The sequence below is a fragment of the Aspergillus fijiensis genome (genome assembly GCF_003184825.1).
Source record: "Aspergillus fijiensis CBS 313.89 unplaced genomic scaffold BO72scaffold_21, whole genome shotgun sequence".
Lineage (NCBI taxonomy): Eukaryota > Fungi > Ascomycota > Eurotiomycetes > Eurotiales > Aspergillaceae > Aspergillus > Aspergillus fijiensis.
The window spans coordinates 13,231-33,052 of NW_024468997.1; the positions used below are offsets into that span (position 1 = coordinate 13,231).

General features: G+C 52.8%; 5 protein-coding genes across 5 annotated transcripts; 2 read left to right on the top strand and 3 right to left on the bottom strand.

Annotated features, from left to right (window-relative positions):
- Positions 1 to 7,353: 7,353 nt before the first annotated feature.
- On the bottom strand, positions 7,354 to 8,369 carry BO72DRAFT_495871 (DUF3455 domain-containing protein; the record flags this gene model as incomplete). The annotated part of the gene is made up of 2 exons (XM_040948583.1): positions 7,354 to 7,461; positions 7,560 to 8,369. 2 exons carry the CDS (start codon positions 8,367 to 8,369, stop codon positions 7,354 to 7,356), a joined length of 918 nt encoding a protein of 305 aa, XP_040801577.1.
- Positions 8,370 to 10,564: 2,195 nt separating this feature from the next.
- Positions 10,565 to 12,272, bottom strand: BO72DRAFT_428278 (putative plasma membrane SNARE protein (Sec9)). Its single transcript, XM_040943021.1, has 2 exons — positions 10,892 to 12,272; positions 10,565 to 10,839 (listed from the first exon to the last, which is right to left on the bottom strand). Exons 1-2 carry the CDS (start codon positions 12,092 to 12,094, stop codon positions 10,780 to 10,782), a joined length of 1,263 nt encoding a protein of 420 aa, XP_040801578.1. The 5' UTR covers positions 12,095 to 12,272; the 3' UTR covers positions 10,565 to 10,779.
- Positions 12,273 to 12,528: 256 nt separating this feature from the next.
- On the top strand, positions 12,529 to 13,140 carry BO72DRAFT_99914 (uncharacterized protein). Its single transcript, XM_040950882.1, has 2 exons — positions 12,529 to 12,727; positions 12,790 to 13,140. Exons 1-2 carry the CDS (start codon positions 12,650 to 12,652, stop codon positions 13,045 to 13,047), a joined length of 336 nt encoding a protein of 111 aa, XP_040801579.1. The 5' UTR covers positions 12,529 to 12,649; the 3' UTR covers positions 13,048 to 13,140.
- On the top strand, positions 12,994 to 15,162 carry BO72DRAFT_447725 (Sec1 family protein). Its single transcript, XM_040944616.1, has 2 exons — positions 12,994 to 13,454; positions 13,512 to 15,162. Exons 1-2 carry the CDS (start codon positions 13,233 to 13,235, stop codon positions 15,066 to 15,068), a joined length of 1,779 nt encoding a protein of 592 aa, XP_040801580.1. The 5' UTR covers positions 12,994 to 13,232; the 3' UTR covers positions 15,069 to 15,162.
- Positions 15,163 to 15,711: 549 nt separating this feature from the next.
- BO72DRAFT_447726 (U2 snRNP complex subunit HSH155) lies at positions 15,712 to 19,677 on the bottom strand. Its single transcript, XM_040944617.1, has 2 exons — positions 19,549 to 19,677; positions 15,712 to 19,459 (listed from the first exon to the last, which is right to left on the bottom strand). Exons 1-2 carry the CDS (start codon positions 19,556 to 19,558, stop codon positions 15,756 to 15,758), a joined length of 3,714 nt encoding a protein of 1,237 aa, XP_040801581.1. The 5' UTR covers positions 19,559 to 19,677; the 3' UTR covers positions 15,712 to 15,755.
- Positions 19,678 to 19,822: the final 145 nt, after the last annotated feature.

Sequence of the window (19,822 nt, forward strand, 5' to 3'; positions counted from 1 at the left end):
GGTCTCGATCATAGCCAAGGCGCCAAACTGTCTTGCAAAAATTCAGGAACAGGAAATCTGCCATCGCGGGAGGAACTGGATTAATTCGGAACACAGACACACTTTCCTTGTTCGGGAGTTTGATTTCACACTACCTTACCTATAGAACTGGATCCAGTTTGACAGCAAAGAGGGACTTGCTTAACTACTATGTACCTACCAGTAGAATTCTAAAACGAAGCGCACCTGGCCCGAAGTTCATGGACTCCACCTGTGTTGAGCTCGCACGCACTTCCGTCAGGGGAAAGGGAAAGGAGACGAAGGGTACTGGACGAAAAGGGAAATTCGATCACAACCGAATTAAAGAAAAAAAAAAAAGGAAAAGGGATTTTTAGACAATCTGTCAAATCTGCACGGGGCCCCTTTTTCTCTCGTTCTTGGCAGGATCCCACCGAGCGGCAGATCGTCGGTGATTAACATGATGGCGTTCAAGGGGATGTACGGTAGATTATAGTGGAAATCTGCATATACGGGTATAGTATCAAAGTGGCTGGTTGGATCTGGGATGTGTATGTAGATGTGTACGGTAAGATGAGAGGAGTTTGAAAGAAAGATAGATGTATAGGGATGGGTTGAGTATACTTGTATGAGCGACTTACTACCTACCTAGGCATGGCGGTGGCTCGATTGTCCTAGCACAGTGCCGTCTCTTCAATCATCCTACCCATAGTAGTAGGTAACTCATTATCCCTTTTGGTCAGTAGTTCATCAGACAGTAGGTGATATCTCTCGGCATGCAGCCGCTGAAACCAGCCAGCCAGCTAGCCCCATGATCCAGTAGCTTTACTGCTCCTACAGAGCACTACACCCAAGAAACACCTCAAAGAGGGATATCAGAAAACTCAATCCCCAATTGTGGATGTCCTGCAGGGGCAAAATCCCTTTTCATTGTACCAGACGTTCGGGATCCAGAGGCAATGTGAGAGAGGGAGATCACGCGTGCCAAGCGAAATCGAACCCCGACTGAACTTTCCATCGATGTTCTTTTGCGGTTTTGGGTGTAGCGTTCTCTCTCGTTCGATGTCCAGAAATTTGGATAGGTTTTAGCATCAACCTTGAAGTTTACCAATCAGGAAAAGGGTAAAAGCTACGACTCGAGGTACCGTACTCAACAGTTGCGGGAAGCGGAGCCCTCAGAACTATGAGTACAAGCCACCAACACATGGTCTCCGCTTCTTCGGGATATGGAGTAGAACCGAGAACGAACCATCACCTTCATCTGGTTCGTTTCCGTAGTGGCAGGTCTAGCTTACCTTTCTTTCGCAAGTCCCATGGCTGAATTTTTTGACAGTCCCGCCCAGACGGAGACTTGGGGTTAACTTTAGACCGGGGTGTAGGTGGTCAGTAACCACTGGTCACCGGTCACTGATTGGAGAGCCCTCCTGTAAACCTATGGATAGAAACATGGGTCCCTCCAATCCCTTGGGTTGTTCTCGGAGCAGGGGAAGAGGAAAGAAAGTGGGGGTGCAGAATCGGAGGCAATTGAAGGGAACAGGGACCGTAGCCGGGGGAAAAAAAGGCTCTGCGCAGTTTGATATGATGGATGGATACTTAATGAAATCAAGTATACATGTTCTCCCTCATTGGCGTGGGATTCCGGTAAATCCCCGTAGTCAATAAGAAAGACTGAAGCTGAATTCTGCAGGTGCAACTGCACTGTGTCTAGCTTAGTAGTTATTTACATGCGTACTGTTTAATCCTCAGCCACAGCAAGACTGTCAACGGATTGTACGGGCAACCTCGTACAAATCATACTTTCCCGCGGAATGAGGCGGAAACCCCGGTGGCAACTTCGAGATTCAACATCACCACCAGCGGGGCGGCTCAAAAAATGAAGTACCTCAGACACTCCCCGCGCACATTTACTTTGTGTACCTAGTACTCCCCGAGCAAGTACTCCGTAGCTGTAAGATCACGCTCCCCTCCGAATAAGCAAGCCACCTGCGATGAGAACAGCAAACCCGCGCGAGCAGAACGCTATTGGCAGGCAAAGGGAAGATGAAAAAGGAAAGAAAAGAAAAGCAAAAAAGATAAAAGGAAAGAAAATCAATCTCCAAATCCCTGCGCTAGACCAAAGGCAGAGAGAGCATGCTAACGCAGCCGCAACTTTCCCCCGGGGGACGGCAGATAGTCGATAGCCGAGCTTGGCTCCGACAGATGGCCCAATCAGACTCGATGCCCCACCCACAAGCTGACGCGTGCACATTTCCATCCCACGCTATTCTGCTTCAAGCCCGGGGAGCGGAGCCCTGCGCTATTCCTGCTCAGGCATATGGCTTGCCCTGTTTAGGCGCAAGGGTTTCTTTTTTGTGTTGTTGTTTGTGGTATTTTTGTTTTTTCCACCCTTAGATTTTCCTTGGTTATATTTGTGATAGATTATAGGTAGCTAATCAGCGCAGGGCTATTTAGTGACTTCCCATTGATGGGGGGGAGGGGGGGAGAGAGACTACTAACTAGTGTTCACTATGCAAACATTTCACATAAGACACTCATCATTATTATCATCATCATCATCATCATCAGGTCAACAACACAGATAGTACGCGCAGAATAGGAATGAGACGAGGAGAGGCTTATTTTGCTTGGTACCTACCAAGACCGGGGCGGTAAAATCTGTCAGTCGCTCAATGCCGAAAGACATACTTTTGACCAAAAAAAATCCCAGCCCAACTCTAATTCAGTGCTTCAACAACCCCCAAAAACTGACAATTAAGTCCGAACTCAAAAAAAGAAAGTGTGTGTACACTCCGTAGAGCCCTGAGATGTCGGGCTCCATTGGAAACCACCCCTCCTCCCCCCGGCAAGGCCCCATTTTGAACCATACAGAAGTCAACTGCCACGACTTGTGGTTTGTTTTCTCTTCTCAGGGTTACAGGAACTAGTGACCACCTGAAACGCGCCGGTCCAGGTTTTTTTTTTCTTTTCTTTTCCCTTTTGCCTGTCGGGGATCCAGCCAAGCAATTCAGAACTCGACCGCGCCCGCCCGCCCGCCAGCCAACGCCAACACTGAACCGCTATTCTTCGGGCTCCACTATCTTCTCTTCACAAGAACAACATCCATGCTAGCACACTATCCTACAAGAGGCTAATTGTGGCTCTTCCGGTTGGTTGGTTGGTTGGGAACTTTGGGGAGACACACACACAGAGGGGGCATTATTAACTATGGGGAGGGGGTAAAAGTTCCAGCCCATGATATCACCTGCGGAAATGGGAAGCGGGCGGCGGGCGGGTTGTCATGTTGGAGTGATTCGTTCTGCTCTGGACAGGTGGACAGGCAGATGATTCTTCCTGAAAGACTGGCTTCTACACTTGTAAGGTATAGGAAGGTAGTATCACACTTTAAGGGGGGAGGAAAGAGAGAGGAGACGAGGCAACTGAAAAGGTCGCACCACCACTTGGCTCATTTCTAGTTCAGGTTGCTGGGAGAGCGAGAGCGAGAGCGAGAGGTCACTATGAGAAATTCCACATCCATTCCCCGCCTCGTAGTGTACTCCGTAGTGTTACAATAGTTCGCGATTTTTGAAAGGGGCTGAACATCGAGGGAGCCTAGAATAGGCAGGTCAATTTTTTCCCACCCTCTCACTCATCTACAGTCTAGAGTCCAGACTGTTTGTTGTGCTGAGAATCTACTGATCCTCTGGCGTGAGATGGACTGAGAGACCGTCAGGGGACTAGAGGAGAATAGTGGGGGAGAAGGGAAAAGGGAAAAGGGAAAAGGGAAAAGGGAAAAGGGAAAAGGACAGGACAGGTTGACCAAGACTTCCAAGCCAAGCGCAAACATCCCTGGCAGGTTCACTCTTCAGCTCTCTCTTTTCTTTCTGTTGCTGTGTGTCTGTGCGTCAGTCAGTTTTCCGTCCGGCAATTCAGGGCCTGACTACTCCGTGCTCACTGGCCACCATCATCATCATCATCATCATCATCATCACCACCCTTCTCTTGTGACGCGTAAGTCTTCAAGGTTGACGACCGCATGTTCTATCCTGAGACAGACAAGTAAGACATGGCCAACCCAGTCAGGAACGGCCGCAAGCCGCGGAACCAAGGACCCTGAAAAACCAAACCACCGCTCGAGTACCAAGCTTCCTGCGACGGCAAGCCTCAGGACTCGAGGACTCCCGTGAGAACTCCGGTGGGCGGGAAAACAAACCTAGTGTGCAGAAAGTGGAGATGGGCCGGCCTTGGCATATGTCAGCTTATTTGATGAATTGGTTTACAGTTGGTCATTGTTCTCTGCTCACTACATCAGCAGCAGCAGCAGCAGCAGCAGCATCAGCATCAGGGATTGGAGGTGTTATCTGATGGTTGGTTGTATGTTGATTGCGTGGCTTGCTTAGGCGACGGTGGGATGGTAGATCCGATCGGAGTTGAGTTCAGTCCAGTAGAATCAGTTGAGATTCACAAGCTAACGCTCTCACCACTCACCCACTCTCACTTACTTACTCACGTCACTTAACTTAAAGTACTTACTCGGAAATCACTAGCGCTGGATCAATGCGTCGAAAGCAATCTATCTGAAGGCGAAAGAACGGGTATACTCCTCTCTCGACAATCTAATTATATTCCTCATTCTCTTATTCTGGTAGACCCTGCATTTAGTCCTCGCTGGGAAATAGGAAGCTACTGCTACCTACGCAACGTCATAAGTTCTCTCCCCCCGTCCCGCGTGTTGGACATGCACAGAGGAGAAGAAGACAAGACACGGGAACTAAATGAACGATCTGAACGACTTAGTCCAGATAAGGGAGGTAGATGGGCTTCCCTGCATTTCCGAGTCTCAGATCCACCACCCCTCTTTCGTCGAGTATACAGACAAACCGTACTGGGTGACAGGGATCAACCATATATCCAATTATAATTAGTACAGCGACAACAACAACGCATTGGAAGTTCGGGATACCTACCACCTTTTACCATCTGGACCTTTTCTTCCTGGGGCGTCCTTCCTTCCTTCACATGTCCCTCGGGTCAGAGCTCATCGCCCGCGGCGGTTGAGATTGAGCGTCGTAATGCTGCTTGCGAAGTCCCTCAGGATCGCGAGCACGACATTCGTGGTGTTTCATCTGGGTGCTATGGTAGTTGCACATTTATTCTTCCGAGCCTCATGCTTGGTAGTTATTGTGTATAGACGTTGGAGCTTGGGGTTGATCTTCAAGGGGTTTCCCTCTGGATAATGTGGTAAGGTACGTCTAGCTATAATCAGCATAGCACATACTAAGTCTGCAATGTGCGTGTATTCATTGTATAATGCGACTGAATATCATCATCAACAAGCCCCCGAGCAACTCATTGATCCTACTCCATCCACCACCACCACCTCAAGTCTCTTTTTTTATACACAAAATGAGTAGATTTCGATACTCATAGACACAATCAATACCTGCATCCCAACCCACGGAAAAACCCCAACCACACCCACCCCTCCCGCTTCCAACTCCTACCCCTTTTAACCAAATAAGTAACCCAGCAAAGACAGTGGCAACCAGGTATTCCACCACCACGACGGTAGTATACTACATAGGACAACCCGCATACCAAGTTTCTAAGTATACATATCCCAAAGTAGATGTACGTGTGTAAAACGGAAACTTTTTTTCTTGAACTCGGGAACCTGGGGCCTCTTCCATTCTCCACTTGACTTTTTACATCGAATCACAACCGACCGTTGCGACGCACGCCAAGAACCACTCATATTGACAATGGGGGGGGCCGGCTGGAGTCCGGCTTACGCGGCTTTTCACAGCAACTAGGGAATGAAGTCACTGCTGTTGCGCTTTTCTCGCTAAGACAATTACTACTGTACAATTATTACCTCATCCGCTTGGATGGTTCTCATCATCATCATCATCATCGTTGCTGTTGTTGCTGTTGTTGCTGTTGTTGCTATTTTGGATCTTTGGATAGGGGTTGGAGTAGGGTTGATAGTCAAGGTACTGTACCTACGGAGTTGGACTCGGGATTTTGGGTGATACTGTACGGTGTGAAACGATCATGATGGATGGGATGGGTTAATTGTGTTAGGGGTGCTGGCTGTGGTTATGGTACCTGGGGACTCCGTACCCAGGGACCATGCCGGACAATAGGGTTGTTCTCTTAAGTCATTCTAGGGGCTTATCGATAAGATATACCAGTACTCGTATACTCGCTTGTATATTGTAGATATCGCATGTAGATGGAGCTGTTATCAACTCGAACACACCGAGATAGGAGAATACATTATCTAGGTTCATGTCTTCTTCGCCAGGCGAGAGCCACTCGAGATATATTTTATTTGTACAGTACTCTCCTATGAGCATTGACCCTCCATGTAAAGGAATAATGTCTTACACATGGGTCGACAACAGGAAGGACGAACGGAAGAATGACTTGGAGAGCAACTACACTTTCTGCTGCAGTCATCAACGGGTGGCCAGGCAGATAACTGAAACCCTGCCCCTACATTCTCTTCGTAAGTTGATGGCCTTTTGTATATGATATGGCTAGTGAACGCCAGAGCCGGAGCCAGAGCCAGAGCCAGCTGGAGTATAGACTTAAGGGCAGGGCACCCTTGCCACACAGGTAGCTCCAACTTACCAGATCCCTAACATCCTTGCGCGTAAATTTGGACTCCTGCAAGTATAGGCTGTTTGCTTTTGACATTTGGAGTTGGCACGAACGCTCACTTGCATTGAAGGAGGATTGGACAGGCAGTAGTATGGATTGGATATCCAGTCACAGAGATATAATCAAGGGCTGCCTGCAATGTCTTTTATATCAGGGGCCTTAGGGTGCTTTCTAGGCTGAAGGTGCAATGATCGAGTTCTTGTTAGATGATCACTTTCAACACCTCTGACCCTAGAGCTCCCACTCACGGCCTTTCCTGATTATTCTGCGTATGAGGATGGATATTCAACCCTGCTTACGATACTTCTGCACATTGCCTGATATCTGCGGCACGGACAGGCAGTGTGTGTCAGCGACATTCAACTGAGTATACGCATCTACCACTCAACTGCCTTGTGACTGGGATGCAAGTCTTGCATGTACCTATTCAATGCATGGCATCAACTCCTGATCGAAGAAAGAACGTTGTAGAAGGCCCATTGCTTGGAACTGGTCCCATTATCTCGATATCATGATTACGGACTAGCAGGTATGGACAAATCCATGATGGTAGCACGGTATTCTCCCATCTCAAATCCCAGTAAACAGGCGCACTCATCATTCATCATCGCATCATATCCCTCGTTTCACCATTCAAATCCACCATATCCCATGCATGTGAACCGGCATTCCTGATGGAACCAATTCAAATCAAACCACAGAACTGGGAACACCTCATCCATAAAACCAATACTCCGCCGCATACTCCACCCCAAACTCCCCCTCGTGCGCCGCGCAAGTCGCCGGACTCATCCCTCCCGCCGTGTGGACACGATATATCTCCTGTAGAAGGGGCATTCGCCTAGTTAGCATATCGTCTGTCACCTATACAACCCATCCGTTTCTGGGGTTGCATGAGCAAGGAAGGAAGAAGAACGAACCTGGATACCAGATCCCTCCACCGAAACCATCTTCAACCAGGGCACATCATCGCCTCCGCTACCAGGGGCATTCACACTCTCCACCTTCTTGGCCTTGACCCAGTTGGACTCGTATCTTCCGCCTTGTTTTCCGAAGGTCGCGGGGCGGAGATCGAAGACGGGCATTGCTGCGGCTGCGGTGGTCGAGGTGGTGGAAGAAGATTGGGAGGGTGAGAAGTAATGCTCCCCGATGATTGCGGACTGGGACAGCATCACGGCATAGAAGGCTAGGACTTCCTGCGGGATGGCCCGGGTGAATCCTGGGAGGGCGTGGAGGAATCGCAGCGCATGGTCCTTCGGGGTTGCGGCGAGGCAGGAGATGTCGTAGAGCGTGGCGACGGCGCCGGTGGCGATGGGGGTTGCAGATGAATTCTTGGGGGTGTTGTCCTTCGAGGTGGTCGGGCAGGTGTAGTTCTGCGTGCCGCGGCCGAGGGCGATGAATTTGAGGGAGAGGTGGGCGGAGGGGGGACTGAGGTGCGGTGCTGCTGCTGCTGCTTCCTCGTGTCCTCGTTTGGGGATTCCTGCTGAGCGTTTGCTGGTGGTTTGGTTGATGGAGACAACGTCGAGGGGGCACTTGGTTAGGCGCAGCGAGGAGAGGGCGTGGGAGAGGGAGATGAAGCTGGTTGCTAGGTGGACGGCGTTCGGTGGGTGAAGTTCGATTTCGGTTTCTGTTTCGGTGGTGCGAGGGGAGGAGAAGGGGACTGCGGTGGTGAAGCTAAGGATGCTGAGGAGGATGAGGAGGGTCTTGAGGAGGGACTCGAGGAGACGCATCTTGGTGGTTTTGTCTTCTGGATGATGATGTCTTTGAGTTGAGTGTGGGATGTAGAGGGAGGTGTAGAGGGACTTTCGGGTGGTAGAGATGATGAGACCTGAGAGATGAGATGAGTTGAGATGATATCAGACAATTGCCAGGAGGGTGTTACTCTTATTATGCTATGGTCACTTCCTCTACAGTGAATGTGCCAATGTTCACCTCCCACAGCAGCTGACCTCTGCCCCTCTCTTGTCCCTGCAGCAGAGCAGCATCTCCGTGCCAGGTTGGCATCCTAAGTATGCCTCGCCAAATATAGACATGTTGCGGCGAAGCCCAAGGCATGAGGATGGTGAAGTTATCCAACATCTACAACTACCAAAGATGCCACATCACTGCTACTGATCCTTCAGCAGGGCACAGCTCGTTATCAATAACTCCAACACGCCCTCAACTGTGCCACAATAGAAGGCAATGGCGAGAGCCTGGCGAGTCGAGTGCATGATATGGTATAGAAGCAAGGCCAAGGCCTAATGAGACGGAGATAGAACCCGCAAGGTTTCGACTAAGCGCCGCACCGCAGAACATGCACTCCTGGTGAGCCAAGTTGGCCAGGCAGAATGTTCCTACTTGCTGGATATCTCTTTAAGGTTCTTGGGTATCTCAAAGCTGGCGTCGGGTTGGTTCATGCTCGCTCTTATCGAGACAAATATACTGCTAAGCGCCTGGAAGGTCGCCAAGTATCAGGACGCCACACCATCATCTAGTCTTTTTCCTCTTTTACCTTATGAGAAAGGAAGATTGAAATATCCTCCTTAATCATGAACCCGCTTGTCTTTAGCGATTCTCACCTCGCTCGACCGATTGCATTGGGGTAGCAGACAACCAACACCAGCACAAATCTAATACCTTTTACCAGAAACAGGACAAATTTCCTCACAAGCACTCAACCACAAAGACACACTACTCCAAGCTACAGCTACGAAGGAGACCTCGAGAGTCCATCAAACGCCACTCAATGTCTTTCCCATCTGTCCCCAGGACTCAACGAGGTGCTTCGCTGCACCATTGTTCACTTTACACCTATATCACACCCACCCTGACGGATTATCTACACATACAAACACAAACAATATATGGAGGAGACCGCGAACAAGGCTTTTACCACAGGTATACGATGACTGCAAGAACCTTCGAGAAAGGAGAGGACTAAGCCCATCTACACATCCTCCACCAAGACAAACTTCACATCACCCTAACCGAGCCACTAGTAAATACATCTAGACACTTACCATTCCCGCGTCCCCGAACCAACCAGAGAGCATTCATGAACTCGCATGGCATTGTCAACCCTCGAGACGGACATCTGCTTCATCCAAAGCCGAAAACGGTGTGTCTGTTTGATTTCCACCCCGAGTCAAGAGAAGCTTACCCCTTTGCCCGTCGGGCACATCCCAAACCACAGATCCAGATAGGAAGGCACATCCTCTGACAGACTTTGACAATATGGCATCTGAGACACGGGCTACGGTCTACACAGAACACACCGTCCAGACGCGCGAGCCGTTATTGTTCTAAGACACAAGTTAACTAACCATCCTGAAGTAATCGTCCGCCCGAAAGAAGCTGACGTAGTCTGGGTTTTAGCGTTAATATTACTACGTATCTTAAAGTGCAAGAGAAAATATACCTACAAATCTGAGATCGAGAAACAGTTAGACTAACATCAGAATTAGCAGGTGTGGAGAGCACTTATACTATGTGAATCAAAAACCGTTGGGGGATTCAGAAAATCCTCCGATCTGTGTTGGTGACTGGGGGGGCTGGAAAAGAGAATGAAACATGTGGGAATATGAAAGTGGGACTGGACTATCTTGAATATAATATACTATGTGTATTGAGTGGACGCAGAACATTCCTCGGATTAAGATTAAATCTCGCAGGTGGTGGGTGGTGTTTCAGATTGAGATTACTTGGTTGACGCGTCGAGTGAGGGCTTGTGTATAAGATTGATTAAATGAGGGATATTCGGGACAGGGTCGGGAGTGCCCAGTTCGGGGCGTGCTGGGGTTGTTTGAGATTTTGCAACTATGGGGTTGCATGATAAATGGTCGGTTTAGTGGTGTATGTACAGTGCGTGTGTACAGTATGTATGGCTGAGCTACAGCGTTAAGAATAGTCGTTCTTACTCTGCAAAAGTTGGGAGGATAGGCACCAGGCTGCTAGCAAAGCACAGGATTCTATTGGATTGCAATTACTTTCTCCCGCCAAGCAAGATTCTGCAGTATTTTAATAATATCAACTGTAGTGTCTCATCAAGTACGAATGCAGTATACCTAGGAACGCCGAGCAGATGGGATATGTGCATTTGATCAAGGGAAAAGTGCGACAGCGCCAGGCAGTCAACAAAACGTTTATTATGGGGTATTTCTAACGGATCCGGTCCAGCTTGGCACGGTTCATGGCGATTTGCTCGTCGACAAAGTCGCTCTAGAAGGTTTGTTAGCCTCACGTTCAGGATCCATAAGCCAGAGATTCTTACCTTGCCCGTGATACGTTCCAAGTGACGGTTTTGCTCGTCCAGCTCCCGACCCGTGGCTTTGGCGAGACCGTTCAGACGGCTTGCGGCACCGCCAAGCAGGTCCAGGTTCTGCTCGATCTCGTTCTCCATCGCCTCGTCCTCACTATCCGCCTCGAACTGATACTTGGCACGGTCGGCGACGTTGGTCCGGCCCCGCGTGGTCTGCTTGCTCGCCTCGCGGTCGATCTCCCGGAACGTGCGCTCCATCCGCTGGTTGGTCTTGAAGGCCTCGTTCCGCGTGCCGTCGCGGGTCTCCCGCTCCTGTCGGTGGGTGTCCAGGATCCGCTCGTCGCGCTCGCGCCGCCGCCGGGCACTGGTGAAGGGGTTGGAGACGTGCACCGCGAACATGCTCTTGTTGAGGGTCTTGAGCTCCTTGGCCTTCTCCTCGGCAATCCGGCCCTCGATGGTCGCCACGTCCAAGCTCCGCTCCGCATCATGGATGCGTTCGCCCTGCGCGCCCAACCGAGCCAGCGTCTCCCGACCGGTCTCCTCCGCCTGCGCCGCAATGCGGAGCGCGTTGCGGGTCGAAGCCACGTCCCCCTGCTTGATGAAGCGGATTTCCTGCTTGATGGTCTGGATCTCCTCCTCCTCCTCTTCCTCCGCGGTCAGATGCCGTTCCTGGTAGGTCGATGTGTTGTAGTCGTTACTGCCGCCGCCGTAGGCCGCACCGCCCTCCGAGTAAGGCGGCGGGGGACCGCCGGCCTGAGGCTGCTGCTGCTCTGCTCGTTCCCTTGCTCCTCCGAAAAGTGCATCTCTGTTGGCATCCGCGGCGGCGGAGTCGTTGGGATCGGTGCTGCCTAGCCCTCCGTAGCCACCGGGGCCGTACCGGGAGCCTGCTGGCGACGCTCCACTGTTGGCGCTGCCCCCGAAGCGATCCGATCCATATCCACCCTGGTTTCCATATCGGTTCGGCGCATAGCCTTGTTTATTGTCTCCGGGGATGCTGGCGGGACCAGGAGCCGGAGCGGCGGGTTGCTCCCCAGCTGGAAGAGGGGCGACGCCAGCTTGGATCTTGGCTTTGGTGTAGGGATCGGTGGGGATGGGTTTCGCATAGGGGTTGGCTGGAGGTGCTGGGCTCTTGCTCTTCGATCGGGAGCCAAACAGCGCCAGGCGGTTGGAGGAATCGTCCTCGTCCCCGGACTTTTTGAAGCCGAACCTGCCCATGGCGGTTGATCTGTGGTCGAGTGGGTTTTAGGGTAAGAATGTCAATTTGTCGGAACGACCAGCGGGTGGTAGAATCCAGTTTCTCAAGAAGGACAGATAATGGTAGAGTAAGAGGAAATTTTAGGGAAACGAAGAAAAGGAGATAGATGGATGTAAGAGGGGCGAAAGACAGGCAGGCAACGTTCAGGGGAGCAGCAAGGCCTCAGGCACTATAATTGGAATGATCGGAATGGGGGGGTGGAGGGCGGAGGGTAATCTCATTTCATTGGTGATGGCTGCTATTCAGGAGGATAAAGGCTGTTATGACGGTCTCAGTACCAGAGAGCTGTAACAGGCTGTGTTTCCACTAAGCCTACAATGGTTAGTGCAGTGGCTGGACCCTTCCAAGCCTCCTTCCAAACCAACCAAACCAACCAAACCAAACCATCGCCCGCCGGAAACGTCCGCGCGCGTATCTCCGACTGAACCAACTTAACCAACTAACCAACTAGCCAACTTGACCATCTTAACGATCTTAACGAATTTCCTCCTTTCCAGTAATGCTCATTGGCAGTCATGGCGCCGTATCCGGGGTCTGATGCAGACTACTTCAAGGACAAGGCGCGTAGGGATCTGTTGACCCTCCTCGAAGGCGTGAGTAAGGCTTGCTTCAACCTCTGGTTGCCCGTGTACATCAGCTGAATCCTTCGGTGCAGGTACGCGGTAAGAAGAACCTCATCGTCAGTCAAGACCTGGCTGGTCCAGTCGGACTGTTCGTCAAGTTCTCTTTGCTCCAAGAGTACGGTGTAGATCGCGTCTTCCTCCTGGAAAATGGCAATGTGGACTCTTCTCAACGCAATGTCGTCTTCTTAGCGAACGCTGAGAAGCTTGCTCAAGTGCGGGCTGTGGCAGGTACGTCGATTTCTTCCTGTTTACCACCCTCAGCCCCTCAGCACGCCTGCTTCGTAAAATAAGCTGGATATCACTCCTTCTACCTAGGAGAGTCTTGCTTGGGACAGACTGTAAAGCGCGCAGACTCCCCTCTACTCTACGTAGCCAGTCACGCGCTCCCAATATCAACCAGTGTTGAAGATACCAGCTCATTCATAGGCTTTCTATCTCTTACTTGTCTGATTGAAGGTCATCAGTATGAGCTAACATGCCTCTAGAACAGGTCAAGCGCCTCCAGCGCAATGGCAGCATTGAACATGAGATCTCTATTTTCTGGGTTCCAAGACGGACACTTGTTAGCAATACAATCCTCGAGGAAGCGGGCATAATCGGAGACGTGAACATCGCCGAATTCCCGCTGTATTTCATGCCGCTGGAACAGGATGTCCTGTCTCTGGAGATGGAGGGCGCCTTTAGTGATCTCTACCTGGTAAGCTTGCCCGGTGCAGCATGTTCCTCAAAACGCAAGTAACCAACATCCATGTAGCACAAAGATCCAGGATGCATCTTCCACTCCGCGAAGGCCCTGATGGACATTCAGCAGAGGCACGGTTACTTTCCTCGGATTATCGGCAAGGGTGACCATGCAAGACGACTGGCCGACCTGCTTCTCCGAATGAGAAAGGAGCTGGACGCTGAAGAGAGCTCCGGGCTCGCCGGAGTGTCAGCCCGCGGTCTATTGCCCAGTGCAAGCACAGAGAGCCTCATCATCATCGACCGCGAAGTCGACTTTGGCACCCCGCTCCTCACTCAACTGACCTACGAAGGCCTCATCGACGAGACAGTCGGCATCAAGAACAACCAAGCCGATATCGACACCTCTATCATCGGCGGGGCGGCTACTGTTCCGCAAGCGCAGGAATCCTCCAAAGGCCCGCAACAGCCCTCGTCCTCCAAGCAGCACCAGAAGCGCAAGATTCAACTTGACTCATCAGATCAGCTCTTCAGCCAACTGCGGGACGCCAACTTCGCCATTGTCGGCGACATCCTCAACAAAGTCGCGCGGCGCCTCGAGAGCGACTATGAAAGCCGCCACTCGGCCAAGACCACGACGGAGCTGCGCGAGTTCGTCAACAAACTCCCCTCCTACCAGCTCGAGCACCAGAGCCTGCGGGTGCACACCAACCTCGCCGAGGAGATCATGCGCACCACCCGCGCCGACATCTTCCGCAAGCTCCTGGAAGTGCAGCAGAACTACGCCGCAGGCTCCGACCCGACCTACCACCACGACGCGGTGGAGGAGCTCATCGCCCGCGACGTCGCCCTGCCCGCCGTCCTGCGCCTCCTGTGCCTCGAATCCTGCATGTCCGGCGGTCTGCGGCCGCGGGACCTCGAGAATTTCAAGCGCCAGATCGTCCAAGCCTACGGCCACCAGCACATCCTGACCTTCTGCGCCCTCGAGAAGATGCAACTCCTTCAGCCCCGCGCCCCTACCAACCCCACCTCCCTCCTCCTTCCCACTACCACCACCACTGCCGCCGCCACAGGAGGTTCTCCCCACCACCACCAACACAGCACAAGCCCGCGCACCAACTACAACACCCTCCGCAAAACCCTGCGCCTCGTCGTCGAGGAAGTCAGCGAAAAGGACCCCAACGACATCGCCTACGTCTACAGCGGCTTCGCCCCGCTGAGCATCCGCCTGGTGCAGTGCGTCCTGCAGAAACCCTACATCCTCTCCCTGGCGCGCGGTGGGCCCGTGGCCGCCCCAACCCAGGCCCCGGCCCCCGCCAGCGCGACCACCTCCTCGCCGGGCTGGCTGGGCTTCGAGGACGTGGTCAAGAGCGCCCGCGGCGCGACGTTCAGCCTCGTGCAGAAGGGCGACGACAAGGCCGTGCGCGCCCGCCAGACCATCAGCGGCGCCCCGGCCATCAAGACGGTCTATGTCTTCTTCCTGGGCGGCATTACGTTCACCGAGATCGCCGCCCTGCGGTTCATCGCCGCCCAGGAGGCGTCCCGGCGCCGGATCATCATCTGCTCGACGGGCATCGTGAATGGGGATCGCATGATGGAGGCGGCGATTGAGACGGGGCGCCTGGCGTGATGAGGGATGATCTCGGTGGAGAATGAATGAGAAGTGAAAGGTGACGGTTGTGGAATTCACATGACAGGATAGGATAGGATAGGATAATATACTTCACCCACTCGTTCATTCTCCTATTGTTCCTCCTTAATCTACAGTGTATCATTCTCCCTGCGAAGTCAGCCTGATGATCCCTGGCAAGCTAAGTATCATCATTTTCCAGCAATCTTGTCAGCCGCAGGACCGTATAGTCTTCGCCAGAGACATGCGATGTCCGGACTAGACAAAGGGTAAACTCCCACATTCGGAGCAGGACAAGTAGGAAAGAGGTCGATACAGCCCGATGGTTCCACATCGAAAAGAAGACATTACGTAGAAGGCTAAGCCAGAGAGTTCCCCGGTTCCAGATACTACACTTCTGACCATTGGACTTGAACGTTAAAAAATGCCATTGGACTGATTTCTCCCACATATAAGAATCGATAAACAGAAAAAAAAAAACACGCCAAATCCAGCCTCGGCAAAACACCGTAATAGTGAACAGGTCCCCAGTGTGATATGATTGATGCTGACAGGTGAAAGTGAAATGATGGAAATGATGATGAAAAAGTAGCCCAGTAATACGTAGCTAGTACCAGATTGTTTACATACATGAACCACGATGAAAAAAAAAAAGGGTTGAGATTTGACGGGGAGGGGGGAATCAAATCAAACGATAATGGACAATTCGGAGCGATCCAAGCCGTCATCTTCGAGGTTGGGGTAGTATGGAATCATTGCATCTGCGCTCTGCACATACGCGTCGTTGTAGAGGCGCCAGTAGGGGACGCGGACCTTGCGGGCGGGGTGGAACAGGCCGGCCCAGACGTAGTTCATGACGGTTCCCGTGCCGACGGCCATACGGATGGCGTCGATGGCCTCGATGACCCGGTCGATGACGTGCGGGCTGGTCTCGAAGATGTTGGGGAAGACCAGGTTCAGGAGGTGGACCATGGCGTCTTCGCATCCGAGACCCACGACGCCCAGCGCGATGTGCTTCACCACGCTGGCGGCCGTCTGACGGTGCACCTGGTCGCGGTCGATCAGGGCGTCCTCGAGGAGCGGCGTGACTGCGTAGACGTAGTCCTTGGCCATCTCGCCGATGTATTCGAACAGGAAGGACATAGCCTTGAGGACACCGTTCTGCACGTTCAGCTCGGGCACCCGGTACTCATTCATCAGGGCGGGGAGCACGGTGAACGGCGCGCAGGTTTCGGCCACGATACCGATGGCAACAGCAGTACAGACACGTGATTGACGTTCCTGGACACGCAGGTTGTTGAGCAGCGTGGCCAGCACATCCTGGGGACCAATGGCCTTGGCGATGAAACCGAACGTGTTGTTGGCGGCACGACGGATGCCCTTCTTGTGGGCCTTCAACATGTCGAGGAGCTCGAAACAGATACGCATCCACTCCCTGGCGTTGACGGATTCGGGGCCACGGTCGGCGATACGACCAACCAGATCGATGGTGTTCTCCTGGACCTTTTCGTGACGGTTACGCAGGATAGGCGTGAGGCGAGGGAGCAGGTCTCTGATCGGCGGTTGCATCTGATTGATACCAACCACGGTGACGATAGATCGGAGGGCTCCCAGGATGGAACCGAGCACTTCGGGATACTCCTCACCCAAGTACTCGTAAAGCACAATACCAAGCTTGCCCATCAACGCGTCCTCACCACACTGCTTCATAACCATGGCAATGCGGGAGATGAGGTCCGCAGCCTGCTGCCGAACCGTGGCCGACTTGTTGTTCAACCGCCAGAGAATGGTACTGACAATCTGGGGAAGATAAGGCTTGCAACGAGTGCCAAGGGCGTTGACCACCGTACCGAAGCCGTTCAGGATGACAATATCCTCAATGCTTTGCTCCTGGAAAGCATACAGGACACCATCAATCAGTCTTTCCTCCAGTCTCTCGGAGATATCCGCGGCGCCGAGGGCTGCGATAAGCTTCTCCACGGTCTCCACAGTCATCTTCCGGTAGGGTTCACTCTCATCCTTGAGATTGTTTACGACGCGCTCGAGGATCTCACCCACTCCCACCTTCTGTCCAAGGTCCACCGTCGTGTCCACCACCTGACGATAATTCCTCCTATCCAAAGCCATACGCCTCACCCAGAAACTTTTGAAAAAGTCTGTGAGAACATGCTCTTTGAGGTAACTGGCTGTCACACCATCCGTGCTAGCACACTGTGACACCACCTTCAGAACGACCTTCTTCATCTCTTCATCTGGGGATCCGAACTCGCGGAGCAGAATCTCCATGATCTGGCTGGTATAGTAGTTGGCATATTCTTCGTCCATGAGGGGAATGATGTAGCCGACAGCTTTGAGGAACGCAGCCAAACCTTTACCACGCTGCTTCCGGGCGCCGGTCCACAGAGGGTTGAGAATCTCATCGAAGCTCTCGATACCATAAGGGTTGGCAGCTTCAGCCAAAGCCGCGACGGCCAGCGCAGTGACCGTTCGCACCTTAGCTTGCTCATCACTAAGGTTGTCCGCGATACAGTCTACCAGTCCCTTGAGGTGAGGCAGGATGGCGCAGCCCATGAGAATAGGAATTTGTTGAACAATCTTGACACCTGTGTGTCTAGCCTGCCACGACTTCTTACTCCGACATACAGCACGAAGGAATGGGAGAAGAGCAGGAATTCCAAGAGCAGAAGCGACAACCGCGAAGGCTCGGGCAGTCGTGTTCCGGACATATTCATCAACGTGGTCGATATCCGGTCGCATGGTACTGATCATGGTGGCTAGACCAGCGGCCTTCGCCAAGTTCGAAATGATTTCTCGACCCTCAACACGGGCGTAGTAGTCTTGGTCGATAAGCAAGGGCTCAATAACCACAAGGATCTTGTGAACATAGGGACGAACGAGATCATCCAACTTGTAGAGAACACGGTCAATGACCTTCACCAACAGATGGCGCTCCTGGTCTTCAAGAGACTTCTCCATGAGAAGGGGAAGGATCTGGTTGAACAGAGGCCCCGCGCCGAATTGCCGTGCGTTATCCGTGAGCTGACGCAGGGCTGTCTTTCTCATCGGCGGCGTGCCGTTCTTGACCTTCAGCAAGAGTCGCATGATCTTCCGTTCCTTCATCTCCTCGACTGTCATTGAGCTCTCGTCACCTCCTTCCATGAGTTTGCCAAAGTAGGCCATGTCCTCAGGCTTGAAGAATTGGAGGTCTCCGACGCCGGGAATCTCAGTTGGAAGCTGTTTGCCCAGCGCACGAGCACTTTCAGGCTCTTGCATCATGAAACCACCAACACCAGTGGAGCTGGCCATGGGTGCTGGAGTAGCCATGAGCTTCCTCGCAGGGTTCCGGATCGGGGCATATCCTGGAGGAGGGTCGAGGATCTTGTAGCCCTCCGACGGCAACATCATATCAAGCTCTTCGTCCGACAAGGGAGCATTGCGTCCAGAGATATCAGTTCCAAAGCTAGTTGGAATCAAAGGTGCACCTACTTGGGAGGGATGCATGGGGGTGGCAAGCCCTTGGTTGCCGACCGGGGTCGCGGCTGTAAGTGCTGGTGCTTGATCCCATCGGGAGCGACGCTTGGGGGCATCCTCGGCAGCGCCGGGGGCAACCGGGGCGGGCGTCTGATCCCAACGGGACCTCTTCGCCTTAGTGTCGGCGGCTTCAGCGGGCTTGGGAGCCTCCTCCTCCTCAGGAGCCGGCTCTGAAGCTACATCCCACCGCTGTTTGCGCTTGCGACCCGAGGCGACGGCCACCGTGGAGCCGGCGTCGGCGTTCTCTTTGTCTTCCAACTTCAGCGTAGCCTCGTGCTCGGTGACATCGTTCTCTCCACGGGCCTGCTTTTCTGCGATCAGCTTCTGGACACGTTCTTCTTCTTTCTCAAGTTCCCGCATGGCCATGACTTCACGGTAAGTCTGGCCCTCCTCTTCCCCCTCCCCTTCTACATTGGCGTGAGTGTTCGCAGCGAACGGATCAGCGCGCGTGGGAGTCAGCGGGCCGCGGTTGAAGCGGCGCTTCTGGTAGTCTGTCTCACGGTCGGCGATCCTAGCTGCCTTCTCGCGCCCAAGAAGGATGTCCTCCTCTTCCACCCCGTTGCCGTGGGCGAACTCGTCGATCTGGCTCCGGGTGGCAGTGTACTGGCCCACCAGGCGGTGGCCCGCGTCCGCGTCCTCCATCTCCTCATCGTCGCCATTGACGGCAATCGAGGTATCATATCCCGCAAACTTGTCGGCGCCTTCGCGTTCGTAGAGGGTCGTGTCGAAGGATTCAGTCAGGGAGGCCTTGGTCGAGTTGTCAGTGCGCTGGCTAGACGGATCAAAGGTCCTAGAACCTTTACTTCCAGCTGCAGCAGCATTGCGCTCAGCTTGGAGCCGACGAACGGCTTCAAAGTCAGCTAGAAAAGGGGCGGTCAGTCAGGGCCGGAGGACAACGGCGGTTTGAGAGAGAGAGAGGGGGGGGGGGGGGGGAAGAGAAACATCATACCGTCAGACATGTTGGCAGCTATGGAGATCCCAAGTGTGAGATTTTTGACAGACACTCCCAGGTAGGGGTCAAGGCAGCTACATCCGGATCGGACAGAACGATGACAGCAAGCTTGATGGTGAAGGGAAGTGACGTCCTTGAGGCGAAAATATCAGAGAACATCAGGTGAAGTTCGGCGGCGGGACTAGACTGCTGACTAACAGCAATGTCACGTGTGGATGGATTAAGCCAGATCGGTCAACCGCTGAAATGTCGACCTGGCAAGGACAGAATA